Raw genomic sequence first — 21,239 nt, 5'->3', positions numbered from 1 at the left:
TACTTATAGATTTGTTCGTTCGGTGCTTGCATAGATAAAAGCAAGTGAGTGAGTGAAAGGAAGTGGTTATGAAAGTTCTCTGGTACATTGACTGTCACTTGCTATAGGTCCTTAATACCCCCTGATTACAAATTTCTTATCTTTAGATGTCAACTTTATTGGTATAATTGACAGAAAAAAGTACCCTTTGGAGAAGATGGGAAGAAAAAAAGAGCAACAGACCATTAGGTAGTCCTAATGACCAAAAGTTTGTTCCTGGAAGTTACTTACTCCATCCCTAGGGCTGGAAGAGACGAGGTGGATGGGTATAGCTTATGAAAGTTGAGAAATAAAAGCCAGTATTAATATGGTTTCCACTCAATGATAATGTGATAAATGGTAAAATAGATCTTAATAGATTTTGGCAAACTTTTGAAGACCAGGAGACCCATTGAGGAAACAATGCAATAGGTATTTTTATACATATTCTACTTTTACACATAAATATTTTTATACATATTCTACTTCATGTGTAAAAGTACATATTTTTGGGCTAGGGTATAGCTCAGGAGTAGAGCTCAGTGCTAATAATAGTATGCATTAGATCCTGAGTTCAATCTCCTAAACCACACAAAAAATGAATAAATAAAAATAAAAGTATGCATGCTGCCTTAAGAGGAAGTTCAAAATCTTTATTTAAAATCCACTTAAATGATATGAGGATTTAAAGGATTTTCTCTTTCTTTCTTTCTCTCACCATGTTTTGGCTTATTTATTCTCTATTAGTAGGTAAGATTATCCTAAAAGCACATTTTAATCTAAGAAAAAAGTTGTATTCTATGCCTCTTGCTAAATATCCTTTCACAAAGACTAAATCGATGCATGTCTTTCAACATTTACTGCACATTCTTGTTTTTATTGCTGAAGAGATTCTAGTTGGAGTCTTTGAATTCTTATCTCTAGCCTGTTTACTGAATTTTTAGTCAGCTTTCTCAGGATTAAACTATCTTTCACTTTCAAAGATAGGTGCTGTTAACCAGTTTCTTTTCACAGAATTTGCTCTGAGGTCATTGGCTACACTAGCAGCCACCAAAATAAACTTGCTTTCAACTTTTTATTTTTCATCAGGTAATGCATGCACTCTGCACTCACTTAAAAAAAATAGAAAAAGACAACAATACATAGAAAAAAACCCAAATCCTCCTCTCCTGCACCATCCACTGTGTCATCCTCACCTCCAGAGGCAAAGATATTAAATAATCATTTGGAAGTTATGATATGTGCTTTGTAGGTAGTAGTTTCTTTATAAAAAGAATAGCTCTAAGCGCCAATATGTGCTCTGTGTTTTCCATAGTGTCTTCTTTAATAGAAAGAAAAATGAATGAATGAATGAATGCCTGTCAGATGTTACAAGTTTGTTTTACTTTAGGTACTATTTGTTAAGATCAAGAGTAGCTACACAGTCTCTCTTTCTCAGAATAGAAAACAGACCTGGTATGGTGACAGGGCCAATAACTAACTACCAAGCTGGGCTCCCACTAGTTTTGAAATTCTGAATGACTCCTCATCAGTGCAAGCTTTGGACTAATAAAGGATCTCCCCTGATTTGTCACTCTTCCTTAATTGCTTCCCCATTGTTAACTTTCTAATACGAATGGTCTATGAAGTTGGAGAAGAGGCTCTCTTGTAAGAATACCAAGAGGACCTCATGGCCTAGCTTTAGGCCCCTTGAATTGGATAGACTTTAGTTAGGACCCTCAACAACTTCCAAAAAAGAAAGGGAATGTTGTGAGAGTGTTCACCTACTGATACATTCTAGATAGTTATCTCTGTAACTGTTCTAATGGTGCATTGCTCAAATTCGATTTTTTAAAACATGGAAATGCGGAGAAGGGAGGGTGGAGTAATTTGGGAGTTTATTCCAACCCGTTTAAGCGGTAAGGAAGAGGTTAAGCTGGACCAGGAGGATTTTTGAAGTCTTTGGCTGGGAGGTTCCATTTGGAGAAAGGTGCAGGGGAGTCAGGGGTGGCAAGAGAAACCAGACAAGTTCTTATTCGCTTAGATTTCCGCTCCAGAACGGTTTGATCCTCACCTGAGGGCGCAGTCGGGCACCCCCGGCTTCTGAATGGAAATATTAACCAGCAGAACTTGCCTAACCAAAGCCTGGAGAGCCTGAAGTGAGGCAAGGAAAGGACCGCGCGGCCCCTTTAAGTGATCCCTGGCCAGGCTTGCAGAGGGAGGAAACTGGGAGCCTCGGGGACGGCGGGGGAAACCCACAAGCAATTGAGCCCGAGAGGAGGTAGCGTGAGAGCAGAAACTTCAGACGCTGCAGCTCCTGGCGGAGCTCCTGAGCCGCGGCGGCCGGCGCTCCCACCCGCAGCATCCTCCACCTCGCGCTTCTTCACCCGGGGGAGCTCTGGGAGTTCCCTTTTGTAGCTACCAGGAGTGTGGGAGAGGGCCGACACCCCCAAGAACTTTGAGCTCCAGCGTGGTTTGGGGTGCCCTGCGCGCGTGCCCCAGCGGAAGAAGGACCCGGGGCAATGTTGGGCGCTGCGCGGGGCTGGGGGCGCTCGGAAGACGTGCGTGCATCTGCGGTCCTGTTGCTGTCCCCAGTCTCCTCCGCATCCCCCAAGTGATGGGAACAAGGACCCGCCCAGGCCGCCTCTGTCGCCGCACCGCCCCCTCGCTCGCCCGCTGCGCGCGGAGTCACCCAGGCGCACCCCCAGCGCCCCGAGCGGGTCCTCCAGAACTGCTGCCTTTACCCTGACTGCCATCGCCTCCCGCGCGGGTGACCGGCTGCGGACCGGGCTCGCCTGTGGACTGAGAAGCACTTTTTTTGGCCCTTCTTAATCTGTTCTCACACCCCAACTTTGCCGCAGCCGCGCCTGCCCTCGCAACGGCGCTCGGGCACACATTGTGGGGGCGCACGCAGAAGGCTCAGTGAGACTGTGGAGGCAGGAAACGGCACAACTGCTCCTCTGCTTAGGCTCTTTGTTGTTCGCTTTGGATGGTCCTTGGAAGTGGCTGAGCCTCCTCGGAAACCCTGGGGCCAGAGAAGATCAGCCTTGGAATTCTCCCTTTGCAAAGGGCTCTGAGATACTGACAAGCGTCTGGAGAGGTCTACAAGTAATTTCCCTAAAAACTCCTGGCTATTGACCCACGTTGCTTATATTAAGCCTTTGTGTGTAGGGTGTGTGCCTTCATAAATTTGGGGGACCCCATTTCTACTCCCTTCTCTTGGCATGAGACTGTATGCAGGATCTACCCGAGGACAATGATCGCGGAGTCTGCTCACTTTTACCTCTTTGGATTAATATGTCTCTGTTCAGGTAACCCGAGTCTTCTTTCTTCACCCTTCATCTCCCTTGCTCGTCTGCTTTTCAAAAAATCAGACCCTGAACTGTAGTTTTGGCAACCTCTCCCTTCTAAGGCCGGGGATGGGGTGGGGTGGAGTGAATCTCGATCTCTGCAGAACTTTTAGGCTGAAAGGCTCCTAGTTCGCACTGAGGTTGTCCCTTTTCCACCCTCCCCCACCCCATCCTAACCCCACAATCTCCCCAGACCTCGACTTCGCCAAGTTCGGGGCACGCCCAGCTCACTCCAGGCAAACGCGTGTCTAAGCGCAGGGGTGAACCAGGCAGCGGTCGGAGGTGAGCTGGACCCCAGGAGGAGTCCAAGCCAACATCATCCACCCGCTGGTCCCTGGGGGAGTTGCTGGGGGACAGTAGTGGCGGGGATTTGTAATCCAGATACCCACCAGGATTCCAGGACCTGGTCTTCCAATTCGTCCCTCCTCTTCCGAGCACAAGGGGTTATTAGTACTTGTTATCTGTAACTAAAGTCTGTAATTAAATTTCATTCTCAAGAAACTTCAGGAAATAACTCCTTCTGGTAGGTGGGTAGGATATAAACTAGCCAGTGCCTGACTTGGTGTAGAAAGAAAACGGGCGGTAGCAAGTATCAGTTAGTTGCTTGGAAATTCTTGTTGGCTAGGGAGAACAGAAGGCTGAATTAGGATTTTTAGGATTAATTAAATAGTACTGAAACTCCGTATGAAGTGTTGGAAAGATGCTGCAAGGGGAACCGTCTGGCGTAAGAGCACGCACTGGCACTCTACTGTGTGTGCACTTGGAAATACTTTCTTGTACTTCCTAAGAAACTTTTACTATAGGTGAACTCAACGTTTGTTTCTTCTGGTAAATTCTGGTTTCAATCACGGATCCAATTTCAGGCCTTAAAACTAACTCATTCTCTGCTTCTGTCTCTCTGTCTCTCTCTCTGCCTCTGTCTCTGTCTTGCTCTGTTTCTCTCCTTCGCTCTCCCTCCACATTCCCTCCCCCTCCCCCCTTTAGTCCTATACTCAGCTTCAAGTTGCATCAGGGCTTATAGGTTACAGTCACCCAATTTGCATAATTATGAAATAGTTTTGAATGTTACTTTGAGCTTTTTGTGGTTTATGGTGATCCTTTCTGCTTTGACCAAAAATTTTACTTAAGCCAAATAGTTAATGGAATATGAAAAGGAAAAAAGAAGAAGAAAAGCCCACATAAGTTAAATGTCAGCAAATCAACCCCTAAAAGAATTTAAGCTCATAAGATGTGTTTCCTGGCTGAAAGTTACTAGAAACATTTGAACTAAGCTAAATGAGAACTTCATTAAATTGTTACTCCTTTGAAGAAAGCAGAACTGAAGTTTCTGCCTCCTATCTCATATATGTCACAGTGGATGGATGAGTAGCTTAAATTTGCTCTTTGGGGCCACCTTTTCCTACTTTCAGCTTCCTTTTTCTGCAAGGCAGCTTTTCTCTTCTTTGCATATCTGAGTGATTGAACATGCCCCCCTCCCCAGCCATGGATGCAAATCAAAAACATTAAGATCTGATCTCTCTATTTGTCTCTCTTTGCTCTGCCTCCCCCTAGTTTAATTTACAGCTTCAGATACCTTTGAGATTTTTGTTGATTCACCTTCTCCGTTAAAGTTTATTCACGTGTGTGAAGTGAAGTGTCACTGTGATAAATGACCGTAGGAGCAGATTACTGAAGATAGGGGGGTAATGGTCATTAGTCACTGTTTGAGCTGAGTTTGTATATGTTGGAACATTTTATCATGGCTGTAGATTAAAGATAGGGTCATACTAATAGGATATCACTGAAAGCTGTTCTTGTCAGCATGTGAACTCTGTCTTCACTTGGAGAAATGTGGGGGTGGACAAGCCTATCATATGTAATAATTTGACTAGTAGTATTTGATTTAGCATTTAGAATCTTAGAACTAAACTAATTTCTTCTGTTATTTTTCTTATTTAATTTCCATTTGTACCTTTGATTGTCTTTATAAAACTAGTTTTCATATCAGTGTGCTTATCCACATTTTGTCAGGTTCTAGGCCAGAGGTGTCTTTGTGAGTTGATCATATTTAACTGGAAGTTTTTATCATTCATCTGATAACTTTCACTCATGGTGAATCTGAACTTGAGAGGCCCATCTTATTATTGGGATGCTAGGATGATTTTTTGAGAGTGTGTTGTTGCAAAGCAACACTATTGATTTGAATAGCACTTCACAGAACTAAATAAGGTTATGAGTAGTGACTTGGGTGTGCTTAGGACACCTGGTCAGGGAATGAACGAACTTCTTGAAAGATTGTGTTTCATGCCTTGCCTCAAGCCTAAGATCACAGTCTATCACTTGTTAATGGAGTGTATTTAAGAGAACTGTGGTGAGCTTAAATAAATCAAAGTGTTCTGAGGGGTAAGGTACCTTCAACAAGATTTAACCTGTAAAAGCAACTAATGGTTGTCAGTTAGTTTTTTCTTTCTTTCTTTTTCTTTTTTTAAATTGGCTGCCAGTTTAACAAAGTCCTATAGTCTTCTTCAAACAGATTAGGAACTGCATTTTGGTGTGTCGATGGCATACTTAACATCAAGTGTTTTGTTTAAGAGCTTTTTGAAGTCTTTTACTTTTTAACCTAACACTATAATGCATAACTCTTTGTTCTGTGGAACTAAACTTTGGAGAGCAAGTGAGTACTTCTTTATAAACTCACTTTTAAGGTGACTTTAACTAGTTTGTATATCTCTGTCCTTTTCTATGGATAGGTAGATTTTTGGTGAAGCTTAAGAGTGGGGAACAGGAGGGGTAACCCTGAAAAAAACCTGTGATTGTATATTTTCTCAGGAACTGTTTAAACATTCTTCCTATATAGACTTTCTCTTCTCAAGACAATTGGCTAACATCTGCTGTTAGATGAACAAGTAATTGAATTTCAGTTCACAATTAGGATGAAATCTGAATTTCAAATAAAGTGGAAGTATGCTGGTGCAGTCTTACCATGTGAGCCACACCCCCATTCATTTTCATTTTGTTGTAGTTACTTGGAGATTGGAGTCTCATGAACTGTTTTCCCAGGCTGGCCTTGAATTGCAATCCTCCTGATCTCAGCCTCCCAAGTAGCCAGAATTATAGCATGAGCCACCAGTGCCTGACGTGGTTTTTCCTCTTATGGAGAGGAACATTTTGATAATTTTCACTATTTGAGCTACTTACCTGAGTCTGACTTCACTCTTTTTCCTCTCTCTTTCCCTCCCCTCTCTCTCTTTTTGGCAAGATTCTTGGGTAATTCCAACAAGTGCTGATTAGTTTCTTTAAACTGTGGTGAGTTTCAAAAATACATACCTGATATCCCTAAAACTATCTTTGTTTCTTGATAATGGACCCTCTAACACAAGAAGTATTTATGGTCTTAAAACAGAGAGTTTACCTGTAACTTTTTTTCTTAATATTTGCTATGACAAATGAAATATTATGTGTCAGTGAAAGTGGCATAAAATACTACATTTCAAACTAGCAATGACAATTGTTGTTTATTCCCTTTTACATTGATTAAATTGCATCTATAGTTATATGAATATCATTTAAAATAACTGGGCAACAGGAAGAAGATTTGAAGGAAAGTTAAGATGACATTTTTTAATGAAGATCATCGGTGGTTGAGCTTTCATTTGTTATCTTCTTTGCTATCAATGGTCATGAAGATAATAATTATGTTAATTTTTCACTCCTTTTAAATTTTTTTCCCTGTGGTACTGAGGTTAGAATTTAGTACTTTGTGCTTGCTGGGTAGGCACTTGAGTCATGCTCAGCCCCTTTGCTCTGATTATTTTGAAATAGGGTCTTGCTTTTTGCCAAGGCAGGCCTGGACAGAGACCTTCCTATTTTATGCTTCCAGCAATAGTAGGGATGACAGGCATGCACCACATGTCCCGTCATTGGCTGAAGTGGGATCTTACAAACTATTTGCCCAGGTTGTCCTTGAACTACAGTTCTGTCGCAGCCTTAGATGTAGCTAGGATTATAGGTATGAGTCACCGTACCTGGCTCTAAAAGTGTTTACTACTTAACACAAAAATGTCAGCTGCCCTGCAAACTTAAATTTATTTTTTGGGAAATTTGAGGAAATCAAAATTGTTATTTAGTTAAAAATCAGGCTTAAGGTATCTATAAAATAAACAAGAAACTTGGGAATAAGAAAGGTGAAGAGAGAGAGAACTGGAAACGGAATTCTAAAAAATTATAGAGTAGTCTCAGTAGAGATTAAGATCCAAAGTTAGCTAATTTTAAGATATGGGGGGAGGCTGGTGATGCTACCTAGTGGTACAGCACTTTCCTTGTATGTGAGAGGCCCTAGTTTGATCCCCGTTACTGCAATAATAATAAAAAGAATAAGAACACTATATGCTATATAATTTATAATATATATGTTATAATATATATTTATGGTGGAGGTGGAGTGAATGGAGAAGTTTCAGCCTCTAACCACACACTATGAGATGAGAATTGGAAATATGAATTTCCAAAAATTTGTATCAATGTGTATCCTTTATATTTAACAACTATTTAAGAACTAGACATTCTGCATTTTATAAACCAAAAAGCCATGTGAAGCATGTTTACATCTTTAATGTACTAACAGAAGTTTTTAAAGCTGCATTTAATAAATTTTTAGAATATTTACTGCCTCAAGGTACACAGAGAAGTGACAAAACAAGTAATGACCTTTTTATCGTAACACATTTGTTTAGAGGAGACCAGTAAAGTGATGGAAGGAACTAATTGAAAACTGAGATTGAGTTCAAATTCTGGGGTAAATTAAACTTTATGGTAAATACTACTTTTATTGTTATGATGCTCTAAGTATCATTATTGAACATTTACCATTCTTATCTAATGCTTATGTGAACGCTGTGACATAGATGTTATTACTTACTTTTCCCATTTTATAGTTGTTGAAACAATGTCACAGAGAAATTAGAAAATATGGATGAGTGAGGATTTGAATCAAGCTTGCTTCACAACTCTTCACCACCGAATATTGTCCTACTTGAAAAATATGAAGAATTTAAATAAAAAAGATGATTGTTCAGTCACTTTTTGTTTTACAAAGTCTTAAAAATCTACCTAAACAAGACTGTGGATTGAACAACTGAGAATGTGGAAGAGGGGCCATTTAGATGACAGGCCATGGTCAGTTCCTTACATCTATCCATCCGGTGTGCACATGTCACAACACTGTTTGCTGGAGGTAAGCATGCATATAGATAGATACTAAGTTGTGTTTTGGAAAATGAGTGCTATTCTTTTTCATGCACACTTGAGGAAAGATTTTGCTCTGAGTCCCAAGGCCAATAATTGGTGCCTGTCAGAGAAGAGCCTGTGGTTGCTCTTCCCCTCTGGGTCAGGAAGGGCTGGCGGTCATTTAGTAGTAGATGAGCCTTCTGTTTGATTGCCATTCACAGAAGACTCACTTCATGGTTACTGATCATGGAAAGGCTGAGCATTAATACCTGGTTCATCAGCTGGTTGGAAACTGCTTATGCATAGCCAATAAAGTTGCTATCCTGTGGCAATCAAAAGACCACCTCTTTTCTTTACAATTCTGGATTAGCTTGATTTCCTTTTCCCCTTCTGTCTCCACTTTCAGCCCTTTCCTTCAGTCTTGCTGTTGAAGAGGAAGATGATAGTGTACAGAGAAGTAGCTTTGAGCTCCACACTGCTTTGTCAATCTCTCTCTCCCTCCCTCTCTCTCTCTCTCTCTCTCTCTCTGTCTCTCCACCAAAGAACCTACGTCTAACACTGTAATATGTCCTATTGCTTGCTTCATGGGAGAGCTAAGCCTCATTTCCCTTCAGCCAAAACAGGCTGCTATAAATCCTCTTATGTGATTTTACTTGGCTTCCAAACATTTTATGACAGTGTTGTTCCACACATAAAACAATATTTTGAACAGCACGACTGTGCATATCTTTCTGTCTTCATTCAAGGAGAGAAGTTCTTCTGTGGCATTCACAGCTGTGCACGGTTTAGAGCCGGAAAAGAATATCTACTTATTTTGCTTGATTAATACATTTTGTTTTTTGAGGATGAACATACAGAAAATAAACAATAAAATGTTCTTGTGTCATGAGTCTGATATTAAATAGTCTAATGGCTTAAGGTCTGTACCTAGTTTGACACTTAAATGAAGCATTAAAGGCAACACAAATGGATACAAGCAAATGTCAACAGAGCAGTGTGGATCTGTGTTAAATGGGAACATAGTCTTTTAGTGTCAGGCGATTGATTTGTATGCATGCTATAGGAAGCAGTTGGCTTTGGTTCCTAATAAAGAGATCTATTTTAGGAATCTTTTTTCTTTTAGGTGGTATTTTTAAAGCACAAGGCAATGTTGACTCATTGTTACACTATTTCAAATTGGTAAGATTGTAATACAGTCTTGATTGGATTTTAGAAAGTGTGAAGTTCAAAGTATGTCTATGTTCAACTCATCTGTGCAGGACCTGAAAGCTGGGGACAACTTGTCCCCAGTTAGCCATGGAAGGAACATGGAGTTCTCAGAGTATTTCCCAAAATTATTTGCAAGGGATTATGAGAATACTAGGGATCTGATTTTTATCACCACCTATACATTCTCCTATGAATGTGAGGAAACGTAGTATTTAAAGAATAATAAAATCATTACTTATAGACTTTCATGGGTGTGCTTGTAATCTCAGCCCTCGGCAGGATGAAACAGAAGATCATGAGTTCCAGACCATCCTGGGCTACATAATAGGATGAGGCCAAATACACAAAAGAAAACAAAAATGGTATTGCATGTAACTATGACATTCTTCGTAACATGTTATGTATGGCCATAATTTATGCACCATTATGGAAAAAATCAACTTGTTATGTTTTTTTCTGGATATCTGCGGATGAAGAAACAGATTTGATGAGACCAGATTTGATCCTCTCTGTACTTAAGTGATTGAGGTCCTTTTGTGTCATTAGAGACCCTAAGGTATAAGAATAAAACAGGGTTAAAGAACGAGTGACTCAAGCTACAAATGTTCCTTTCAAGACCATGTGGTATCTTAAAATGCCAATAGGACAGGCTAAGTCTCATCATTTCATCTGCAGACTTGAATAGCCTGTATTCTGTTATATTTTCTGCTTTACCATTTAATTCTTCCTCCTTTTTCAGTAATGATGGACTTTTAATTTGGCTAAAGAAATATGTCTGTGCAATTCTTTTCTTATAAAATAAAATGTATGCTTTTAGTTTCACTGATACTGATTTTGTTTACTCAGGCTTGATTTTAAAGGCAGTCTTTATCACTCTGAAACTTCCCTAAAATGGTGCTTGCTCACATAACAAAGTGAGTTAAAGCACATTTGTACGTGTTAACTACACACCTCTGGCTAGCTTTAAACTACTTTAGTTGCTTGGTTTGGGAAGTAATTTCACTGACTCCAGACCACTCAATTAACACGTTGTCTATATAAAGTAAACTGCCTTGCACAGACCATAGTAGATAAAACTCATCTGTTTTTTCCCTCCTGTCTGAAGAGAAACACAAGTTTCCTGGCAATCTGATATTAAATTTGAAATTACAACTTTCTTAAGTTGATAAACTTACTCAGTAATACATTGCTAAAACCTAAGCAGCTAGAAGTGGTATAGGAGAGAGGCAAATCCTTTATTTGGATTGCTCTGCAAATGGAAGGGGCTTTTGTGACAAGATCTTTGCTATTAATCTCTATGAATTCAGATTGGCTCAAAGCATCATGAAGACTACTTTTATTTCGCTTCATTATGGTAAGAAAGGAAAAGAAATGCAATGTTTTATTTAGTCTCCACTTCTGGGGCTTATAACTTCCTAGAAGCATATATATGTATATATACATATATATATACATATATGTATATATATACACACACACACTCATAATATATGATTGTGATATATATTATATATATTTCTATCATGATTAATAAAAACATATGATTAACTAAATGAGTTGATACAATGTAAGCCAACTGTGTACACTGAATCTGAAGGACTAGGAATCAATAACAGTATCTCTAATAATGATACTAGCACAAGACTTATAGAATGTTATTATCTGCCTGGCAAAGTGCTAACATGCCTTATCTTACTTAATATTTAAAGCAGCCATATTAGGAAGGTATGTGTTGCTATTTTCCCCATGTATCAATGCGGAAAATGAGGTTCAGAAAAGTTAAGCTCCTCGATTGTGATCAGTCACTTAGTGAGGTGGACTGAGGATTTGAACCTGCCTATCTGATCTCAGAATTCTTCCTGTTCTTCACAGTTATACAGACATGCTATCACTGCTCCCTTATAGTAAAATGGATGTACATGAAACTGTTAAATTTGTATATGACAGATTAAGATGCTTTTTGTGTATGTGAGGGAACCATTGTGCTGCTAACCTGTTTTAATTCCTACTAAGGTGTTAGATTTTATATCTTTTTGTCCTTTTCTCTCTTCTGCTTGTCATATAACCCATGAAAAAGAGAGCTCCTTTATATTGCATACCATAGGACACGGAAATTTAGGTTTTAAACCTAACAAGGCTTAGTGGAATTCAGATACTACCAAATAAGGTTTTTGATAGTTCAGATTATAGGTGAATTGAATTTTCTTTATGTAGAAAAATAGCATCCTGGGTTCTAACTTCCCTTAGGAAATAATTGTTGAATTTTTGTTTTTTGAGTTTGGAAATAAATGATTTATTAGTGATAAGCCTTTATTGATAATAAAAACCTATTAAGTAGAAGCTGGGGTAGAATCTGTGATTACCATACTGTGATTATTATAGGTATCTCCTTCTCCAAGACATGTTTTATAGAAAACAAAGAATATAGCATTTGTTAGCATGATCCCTGCTAATAAAACCAAAGTGAGCCTGAAATATCTATCAAAAGCATTATTGCAATCAATATGCTTTCAGAAGTAATATAGTTTGTTTTAGATAAGTTATTCTTTTGCTTTTGCTTGTTTAGACTATTTTATATATACATTTCTGGCTATTGCTGTTCTACAATTTCTTAGTTAAGGTTTTCTCAAATGAACTCAGTGGTCTTCCAATATTACTTCCAAATGTGTATGTACATGGCATTTTATACTTATATTCTCTTCTCTATTTCTGTAAGTCTGTGACTTCATATTAGGTTCAAATAAACGTTGAATCTTTTTTCCAGTTCCTTACTTTATACCACTAATCAAACAGTATCATCTGTGAAACTCTCCCTTATATCAGACTTGGATCCTTATCCCTTAGGTGTTTACTGTCTGTCTTAAAATATACTTCATAATAAATTTATTTCCACGCATTCATTGCTTTGTAGTTTGCCATTGCTTTCATGTTACTTGTTTACTGGAGCTTAATTGTATTTTATTCCTCAGTAAACTATTTACTGTCAATCATGATAATAATAAAAATTATTATTAAGCAACCTGTCAAGTACTAGATATTTTAAAGAATGTTTCAGACATATCTGATAATGTGTAAGAGCTTTTAATAGAAAATTGATGTTGTATACATGTGGACAACAAAATGGTGAATTACGTTAGTGAAATTTAGCACTATAGATGTTTTGGATTGACTCAGAGAAGGGAGGAAATGCATTCAGGGAACTTGTAAATCAAGGGGATTTACTGAGTCAGGAAAATCTTCCTGGAATAAGTGGATTCCCAAACAGTGTTGAAAGAAATAATTGACAGAGATAACTCTTGGAGCTAGGGAAGTATTAGAGAGGGGCAACCTTCTCCAATTTGCTGAAAAGCCAATATAAGCAACTGGAAGAGATAGACTTTAGCAAAATTTACTATTGGACATTTTGTTTATGATTTTGCCACATTTCAGAAGGCATTACTTAATAAATCTCCTTCATTCTTTTATCCATTTACAAGGGAACAAAGTGGGAAAAAAAACCTTCATTCCTTGTGATTAAGAAATTTTTAGTAAATAATTGCTGTATAGTGTATTTAATAGAGATATTCATAACTTCTCTGAGAGCCTGTGTTTAGATGATAAAAGTAATTGGCTTGATTTAGCCAACCCCCAGTGTACACAGTTTCAAACCATCATGTTGTGTACCATAAATACAATTCTTACTTGCCTTTATTTTACAAGAGCTTCCGTCAAATGGAGAAAGGGTGAAATGAAATAAATTTCATCCATTACCTGATTCTTACAGATTAAAACATTTGTTTTTGTCATTGTCTCTGAGGCAATGTATAACAAGCAGTGTACAGATAAATGAACTGAAACATAATATTGTGTTATTATTCATAACCTATCAGAGAAGCATTTGTACAGTACCTTAGAACATCAGCTTTTGCTCTCTGTACTTCTGCCCTCTGCAAAACCTTGAATACCTGCATAGTTTTATCCTTCCCTTATTAATTTCTGTGTCAGGAATCATCTCTTTTTGGCATAGAATATCTCATTTACAATACTTATAACATTTTTATCCATTTTAAGCTTAAATCTGATTTGAATTTCTGGTATACCTCTAGTTAGGTATTGAATATCTAATAAATGTCACAAAGATATCGAAATACTGAATATTTCAATATGTGAAGACACTTATGTTCATTATAAGCCTGTTTTATTCCCTGCAAGATTTCCATTTTCTTCTAGCTTTCCTGATTTCATAAAGATTTTCCTTGGTTATATTGTTTTATTACTGTTTTTATGTCAGTATCTTTCTGAAGTGTAACTTCAAAATTGAGGAATCTACTTTCTTTTCTATTTAAAAATGTAAATAACTGTTAACTTACAGTTTTCTATAATACAGCTTTCATTTTATCTAAAAGTTCTCTGAGTGTCTGGGATATAATACTTTTCTGGATCCAGAGGATTAAAACAAACTAAGACTCTAGATACTTATCTTCCCATCTTGATTTCCCACAGAACCATCTAGAACTGTTTTCTGGCCTAAAGTTACAATTCCTTGAGAACATAAGCAAATAGTTTATGAGATTCTGTTTTATGCCCAGTAGCATTTTTGAGTGGTTGAAAATGGAAGTGCCTGTACAGGATCTGTAGAAGGCAGGAAGTGCCTCTTTGAGGTCCTGGCATGGTTGGCTGGATCTGGCCATGATGATATATTGTGCCCATGTTGATAAACTTTCAGATAGATTTCAGATATTTCAAAAGAAGGCATAAATCCATATTTTTAAGTAACATTTCCCAAGTGATGAATATAGGTTTTTGAGTCTAAATTAATAATAATGAGTCCTCACAACAAATTGAGCTCATAGGACACCATTTTGTGACTACAGTATTACACCACCTGGGTAGGACAACTGACCTGTCTCTTACTGCTTATACTTTACACTGCTATCCCCTCACTTTGTATTATTTCAATACTCTAGGAGCTTTTTTACTTTTCTAGTGTTTGACTTTCCTTGTTGTATTTGTTACTTGTTAAATGGAAAATCATGGCTTATTTATTTAACCTATAGCTTCTGTCTTTATTGGGAGTTATTTACATTTTACAAATTGTGTTTGTTGACCAGGCAAAGTGTTCAGTTTTACTGTTTGTGTTTATTCTGTTGTTCTAAAGCAAAGAAACAAAGAAAACAAAACCACAAGCTCTTTGATGAGCTAAGAGTTCCTAATGAACTGAATAAATATAGTCTTGAATAAGAAGAGAAGTGATCAACACACTCTAAAAGTTTACTGATTGTTGTTAAGAGATGTGCCATTGTGTTGCATATGAATTACAGGTTATACATAAAAGGAATTTGAAGAAATAAAAATAAATGGAATTGAAGCTGTGACTGAGTTGCAAAGAAACATTAACCTACTGTAAGAATTTACTACACAATCTTTTCTAAGATCTAGGGTTCCCTATTTGTTTTATGATTTGTTTATAGATCATTAGCTATTTGACAGAAATATTATCAGAATAGAAGCTTAATCTAAAAGGCCAGCAATAATTTCCAATTGAATATTATCCAAAAATAAAGCATCTCTGAAATAATGTGTCAGTGAAAAATGTTATTTAATTTGCAAGATACTGATTTATGCACAATTTTAAAAAGCACATCTAGCATTTCTGTAAGGTATTTTGTGCGTAATTCATATATTTATGTTACAGTTAGGGGATTTCTTTAGGCAACATAGAAATGGTATAATTTGCTCATGTGGTCAAGATATACCAAAAGCTCACTACATGAAGAAGCTTAGCTATCTCCCCCACCCCCAAAGCCTTGCTCATTTCTTGCTGCATCTAAGCTAAAATATTTCTGCTTGTAAAATTTTTTACTCATTATGCTTCACTGCAATGTGCATAAAATTTCTTTTTTGTGTCTGAACGACTCATCCTGTTGGAATAACATAGCATGGTCCCATCGGGGATCATTAGGAGCATTAGTCATGTAAGACATTGCAGCCCACCCCTATGCGAAATTCTAGAGGTACAGATCGGGAATAAGATGAGATGCTCACAGACATGAGACAGGGAATATCATCTGAGTGGGAGGAGGTCAAGGCACGGGCTGGGAAGAGGTCAGAAGCAGTAATGTGCCCTGAGCAAGGGAAGCTGATTCATTTGAAGCTGGAAACCTCACCAGCATTTCATTGTCCACAGGAGGCATGTTTAAAGATGAGCATTATCTGATGCTGTGACAAAATAGCTTGCCAATAAAAACTGATTCTTCATCACTTGAAAGAGTGGCCATGATTTCCACATTTCTTTGGAAATTATTTCTGTAGTTGATTTGCCTAAGTCTTGCCTATCTTTATCAATCTTGAGACTATAAGTCTGTTTCTTCTCACTATTTTCTTGCATATAATGAACCTCCTTTATTAACCATAGAAATATTACATTTGATTTATTTTCTTATGAGAGAATACCTTTTGTATGGTTGTATTGGCATTACTGTTTTGCATTTTTCCCTCTCCCCTGTTTTCCATCCCAATCCCTGTTTGACCACATGAATCTATACAGGTGGCTCCTTCAGAAACATTAGCTGCATAATCCACCTGCCCAATGTAGCTTTGAGGTACTTACATTTCCCTAGTGCCCTATACAGAACCATCCAGGTCCAGCATCATGCCATTTTTCATATGCTGTGTCTAACTAATTCATCATAGCCAGCATATAAACCATTCAGTAAAATGACAAGTGAGTAAAACTGGATCATGAATTTCTTTGCTCCACAGAAGTTATAGAGGGATTAATACTTTCTCTTATTGTTGAGTGAAATTTTATCCTTTTAGAGATAGAAAAGTGAACAATAGGAAAGAAGTGCCAGAACTGCCAAATATCACAAACTTATATTCCAGTGTTATAAAAGAAAACACAAGTCTTAGAAAAATAGTGGTACAAATGTTATACAGTGCCAAATTTCAAGTAGTATGTGTTTAAATGGCAGCACATCGTTATATACTGGATTTTACAAAATGGATTGAACAGGGATTTTGGATGTCTACCATTGCTTGGAGTTTGTTGATTTTTCTATGAACTACTGGTGGTATAATAAGGGGAAAAAAGCCCACGTGACTTAGATTCAGAATTGGTTGTTGGCTTTTACTCTGACATTAAATAGGTTTTCACCATGTTATGGATGAGTTAGTTTCTTCATCTGTAAAATGCAGGAATTGAATGACTTGATACTTAGATCTCCTCTAGTTTTGTAGTTTTTAAGACTACGAAATGAACTAAATTACTTGCCAATGAGTTTATTCTTGGTGTGTTTTTAGGTACAGGAAAGTAGTTAAAAGGAATTGGTTTTGGAGTTAAAATTTGGTCTCACTCCTAAATACCTGGAGTAGCTTTTGTCCCTTTCCTCTTTCCTTATCAGTGAAATGGAGGTAATGTGGGTACCTACTTGGTAAGATTGCTGTGAAAATTAAATAAATTAACATATGTAAACAGCCTGGAATAGCATCTGACATGTTCAAGCTTCTGTTTAAGTGTGAATTGTTGCCTTGTTTTTATTATTCCTTTGCTGGTTGATAGTCTTGATTATCAAGCTCTTTTGAAAGAAACAAGCTTATGATAGTTGCTGGATGTGGATCTTAATTTATGGACTCCAAACTTAAAATAACCCTACATGGAATCATCAGTTTAAAACTTCTTACCAGAGATTTAAAAACAAGAAATAAATCAGGAGAAGAACGAGTATTGTTGAGAAAAATTCAGGGTTAATTTGGCAGGTTGGAGACAGATTTCTGGGCAGACTGCCATGCCAAAGTGATAGCCATTTTTATTTGAATAAAGGAAAATATAATATTGTTTATGCTGTTCAAAAATGCCAACAATTAAAGGCTGTATCAAGCTGCCTCTTGACTCCACCCCCAATTTAAAAAAAAGTTAATGCCTCTAAGAGGATTAAGAGATTTGCAATTTACTGTGAATTATTTTAATCAGATTATAGGTCCTCTTTTACTTGGAATTTAGCTCTTTCAGAGTAGGGAATGGAGGCTTCCTTTGAGGTGTGGATAGGGAAAGGTCCTTTTGGAATCTGGAGTAACAGAATGGGCAAAAGTGGGAAACAGAAGTTTCAAAGGAGGTAGAGAAGCAATGGTTGCAAACTTCATATGTGAAAATGTTCGTTACTACTTAAGCCTTTCCTTCAAGAATCCAAAGTATTGAAATGATGGTTCACAAACATGTTCTTTGGAGACATTAACATAGCCTGGGAAATTTAGTGTTGTTTATAGAATGATAGGATGGTTAATAGCTTGGACTCTAGAGTGATTCATTCATTTAATAAATAATTATCACCTTTTGTGCTTGGCTGTCTGTACTCTGCTGTTGGCACCATCACTAAGAAACTGTGTGAACTCGATTATATTTTTTAACCTTTCTAAACAAAGTTTCCCTCATCTGTAAATTAGCAGTAGATAAAAAATAGAAACAGACATGCAAAATACTTCCTACATAAAAAATACCAATAAATAGTAGAAGTTTTAAGTAGAAAGCAGATATAGAAATAAATTCCTGGAGGCCAAAACATTATTAAGTTACTGAGACCTAGTGCAGTGGGGTTTGCTGTTTTCAAGTAAGGTGTGATAAAATTATGTCCTTATTTTGGGGAAAATTATAAATCATACTACTTCGCACACTAGTCAGTGAAGACATAATTTCAGTTTCATAGCAGAGAAAATGGATGTATTTATTTATGCATGTGTGTTGAGGATGAAACCCGTGGCTTTGTGTGTGCTAGGCAAGCACTCTACCACTGAACTACAATATGTAGAACTTTTATCTCCAAACCTTAACACACATTTCTTATTCATTATTTCACTTTTTCCCTTTGTATGAATATGTTTTCTAGCAAAGCAGCAGAATATTAGAGTAGTGATACTTAATTAAGTACTAACTGGTAATGTTAATAGTAGGAGAAATTTGAAGAGTTGTAGACTTTGGTCCCATGGCCAAAAGAACAGCCTGTTTTTTAATATTGCTTCTGGTTTGACTGTGGCACATGCACTGATACATTGATGTTTATATTGTGCCCCAGGCCACTTTTTCAGTATGTCTTTCCCTGTTACTTGTTTGATGTGTGGTCATGGGCACTTTCTCAGGGAAGCCTTCAATGACTTTCTGACTCACAAACCTACCTATTAATACCAAGACCCATAATCCCACATTTCTCTGAAGCATGACCCATGACTGTTTTACTGAAATACCACCAATAGCTTACATACCATCAAGCATACACTGGGTGCTCACTGAAAGCATAAAATGTAAACTGATCATTTCGACATTCTGAAAGTATAAAGTGTATGATATGATAATAAATTCTCCCTGAAACTAAGGATAAGTAAAAGTATATTAGTTGATCCTTTAATTATTCTCCATGTTAACTACTTTTCCCATAAACTTAATAGGAAAGAACTTACAGTGTTTGAGTTTGACTTGAATATTACTGAGAAGACATATTCAAATGTTTCAATTATTCTTTTTAGAATCTACAATGATAAGCTGTATATTTGAGGCTATAGAGAAATACCTAGTGAATTCAAGAGCTTCCAGTTATTTAGAAATTAATTAAAACTTGCCTGATAATTCTTTAGAATATTTGTCATTTAAAAATAATTTTTACTGGATATCTGTTGTAGGTAAGAGATTTCTAGGTACTGGTAATATGGAGACAGATTTAGTTATAGAAATTCCATGCAAAATTCACATGGTCTGATAACTGAGAAAGACATAGAAATAGTAAGAATATGGTCCACACACACAAGGTAATAGAATTGTAAAAAGGGAAATGTACTTTCTGCCAGGTAAAGGGACTATTTAAAGATATTTAAACAAAATATTGAAAAATGCCCTTCGTTATTGCCTGTTTATCCAGCACACTGCACAAAGAAACACATATAAGAAGGCAGAGAGGAAAGAAATCATCCAGATATGAAGGCTACTAGGAAGTAGCCACCTTCATAGATTCAACCCACCATAGATTGAAATACTTGGAGAAAAAAATGCATTTGCATATGCAGAATTATTTTCTTATCATTACTCCCTAAACAGTACATATAGCAATGATTTCCATTGTATTTGGTATAAGTATCCTAGAGATTATTTAAAATATATGCCAGTATTTGTGTAGGGTATATGCAAATATCATGCCATTTCCTTCTATGAGGGACTTGAACACCTATGGATTTAGGTATCCTTAGGTGTCCTGAAACCAAATTCCTGCTGATACTAAAGGAATGACTTTACTTAGAGATTGGTGCCTGAGAAAATTTTCCACTAAAATTGTGGTCAGATGGTGAAGGTTTTCTCATTCCAAGTTAAGTTAATTGAATTTCACTATGTGATAAAGGAAAACCATTAAATGCCTTTAGATAGGGAAGAGACTCCTTATTTGAGTGGAATAGAAAGCTCTCTCAAACAGTAGCTTGGAAGATGAATTAGGCTATTAAAATAAGAGGGAGAGATGGTAAGTAAAGACAGTGACAGTACAACTGAAGCAAAGGGGAAGGGAGAGTTTGGGATGGGAGAATAAATAGAACTGACAAAATATATGTTAAAGGAAGAGATTTTAGGTGACTTCTCAGATTACAAGAACTTCAATACTAAGGGAGGAATAATGTGTATGGATGAAGCACCTTTAATTGTACTATTGGTTGGGAAGTTGACTTTGTAATACCAGTGAGTCATCCACCTGAGCATTTCTGCCATCCTAGCTGTATGGAAAGCATAAACAGGAGGATGAGACCCTATCTCAAAAATAACAATGTGAAAGTTAGCAAGTTAGCAAGTTTGGGTCCTGAGTTCAACCCTATAATACTGCAAAATAGAAAAGGAGAGAGGGAGGGAAAAAGGGAGGGAGGGAGGAAGGAAAAAAGCAAGAGAGAGAGAGAGAGAGAGAGAGAGATTCTTTAGTGAGATGAGAGGCTCTAGAATAAAGAATGAAGCAAGAGGGAGAGAGAACAAGGCCTAAAATAAAACCAGTCTTCCTGCTTGCTTTTGTTGTTGTAATTTCTATTTAGATTATAATAATGTTAGCTTGTCCATAAGATTAGAGATCTGCATTAGTAAAGAAAATTAAAGGAAGTGGTCACTTTTGAGTCTGTTTTAGCTGTATTCACTTCAATTTTGAATAAGTTTACTCTTTGATAAGTACACTGCCATTTCAATAATGCTCTATTGATTTAGGGGAAAAATCATGGGTTTAAAGTAGGTTCCAGTTCCAGTTTAATTCCACAAATATTTACTAAGTAATCACTATGTAACAGTACTTGGAATAAAATTAGAGTTTCATGGAATGAAAACAAAGAAGTCTGGTCTAACACACACTAAGACAGAAATTCACTCATGTTTATGCATTGGGGTTTAATATGTTACTCACTTGCCCCGGTGAGAAACACCTTCTTTGCCCAACAGTACTAAACCACTTGTCCTCTGCAAATTCTCAAGTCTCATCTTTTGAAATGCCCTTA

The 21,239-nt window shown here is 37.1% G+C and overlaps 1 protein-coding gene across 6 annotated transcripts in view; it reads left to right on the top strand.

Moving 5' to 3' along the window:
* Positions 1 to 21,239, top strand: part of Robo1 (roundabout guidance receptor 1) — a 1,075,667-nt gene that overhangs the window by 673,868 nt on the left and 380,560 nt on the right. Inside the window, exon 1 of one of the 6 annotated variants that reach the window (XM_074072925.1) lies at positions 2,067 to 3,308. The exons of the other annotated variants lie outside the window; for them this stretch is intronic. Coding sequence (XP_073929026.1) covers positions 3,254 to 3,308 — 55 coding nt within the window. The 5' untranslated portion in view covers positions 2,067 to 3,253. Of the gene's footprint in view, positions 1 to 2,066; positions 3,309 to 21,239 lie in introns of those variants that run through there. 6 annotated transcript variants of the gene reach the window in all.

The sequence above is a fragment of the Castor canadensis genome, chromosome 5, assembly GCF_047511655.1.
Source record: "Castor canadensis chromosome 5, mCasCan1.hap1v2, whole genome shotgun sequence".
Classification (NCBI taxonomy): Eukaryota; Metazoa; Chordata; class Mammalia; order Rodentia; family Castoridae; genus Castor; species Castor canadensis.
This window is presented reverse-complemented; position numbering and strand designations above follow the sequence as displayed.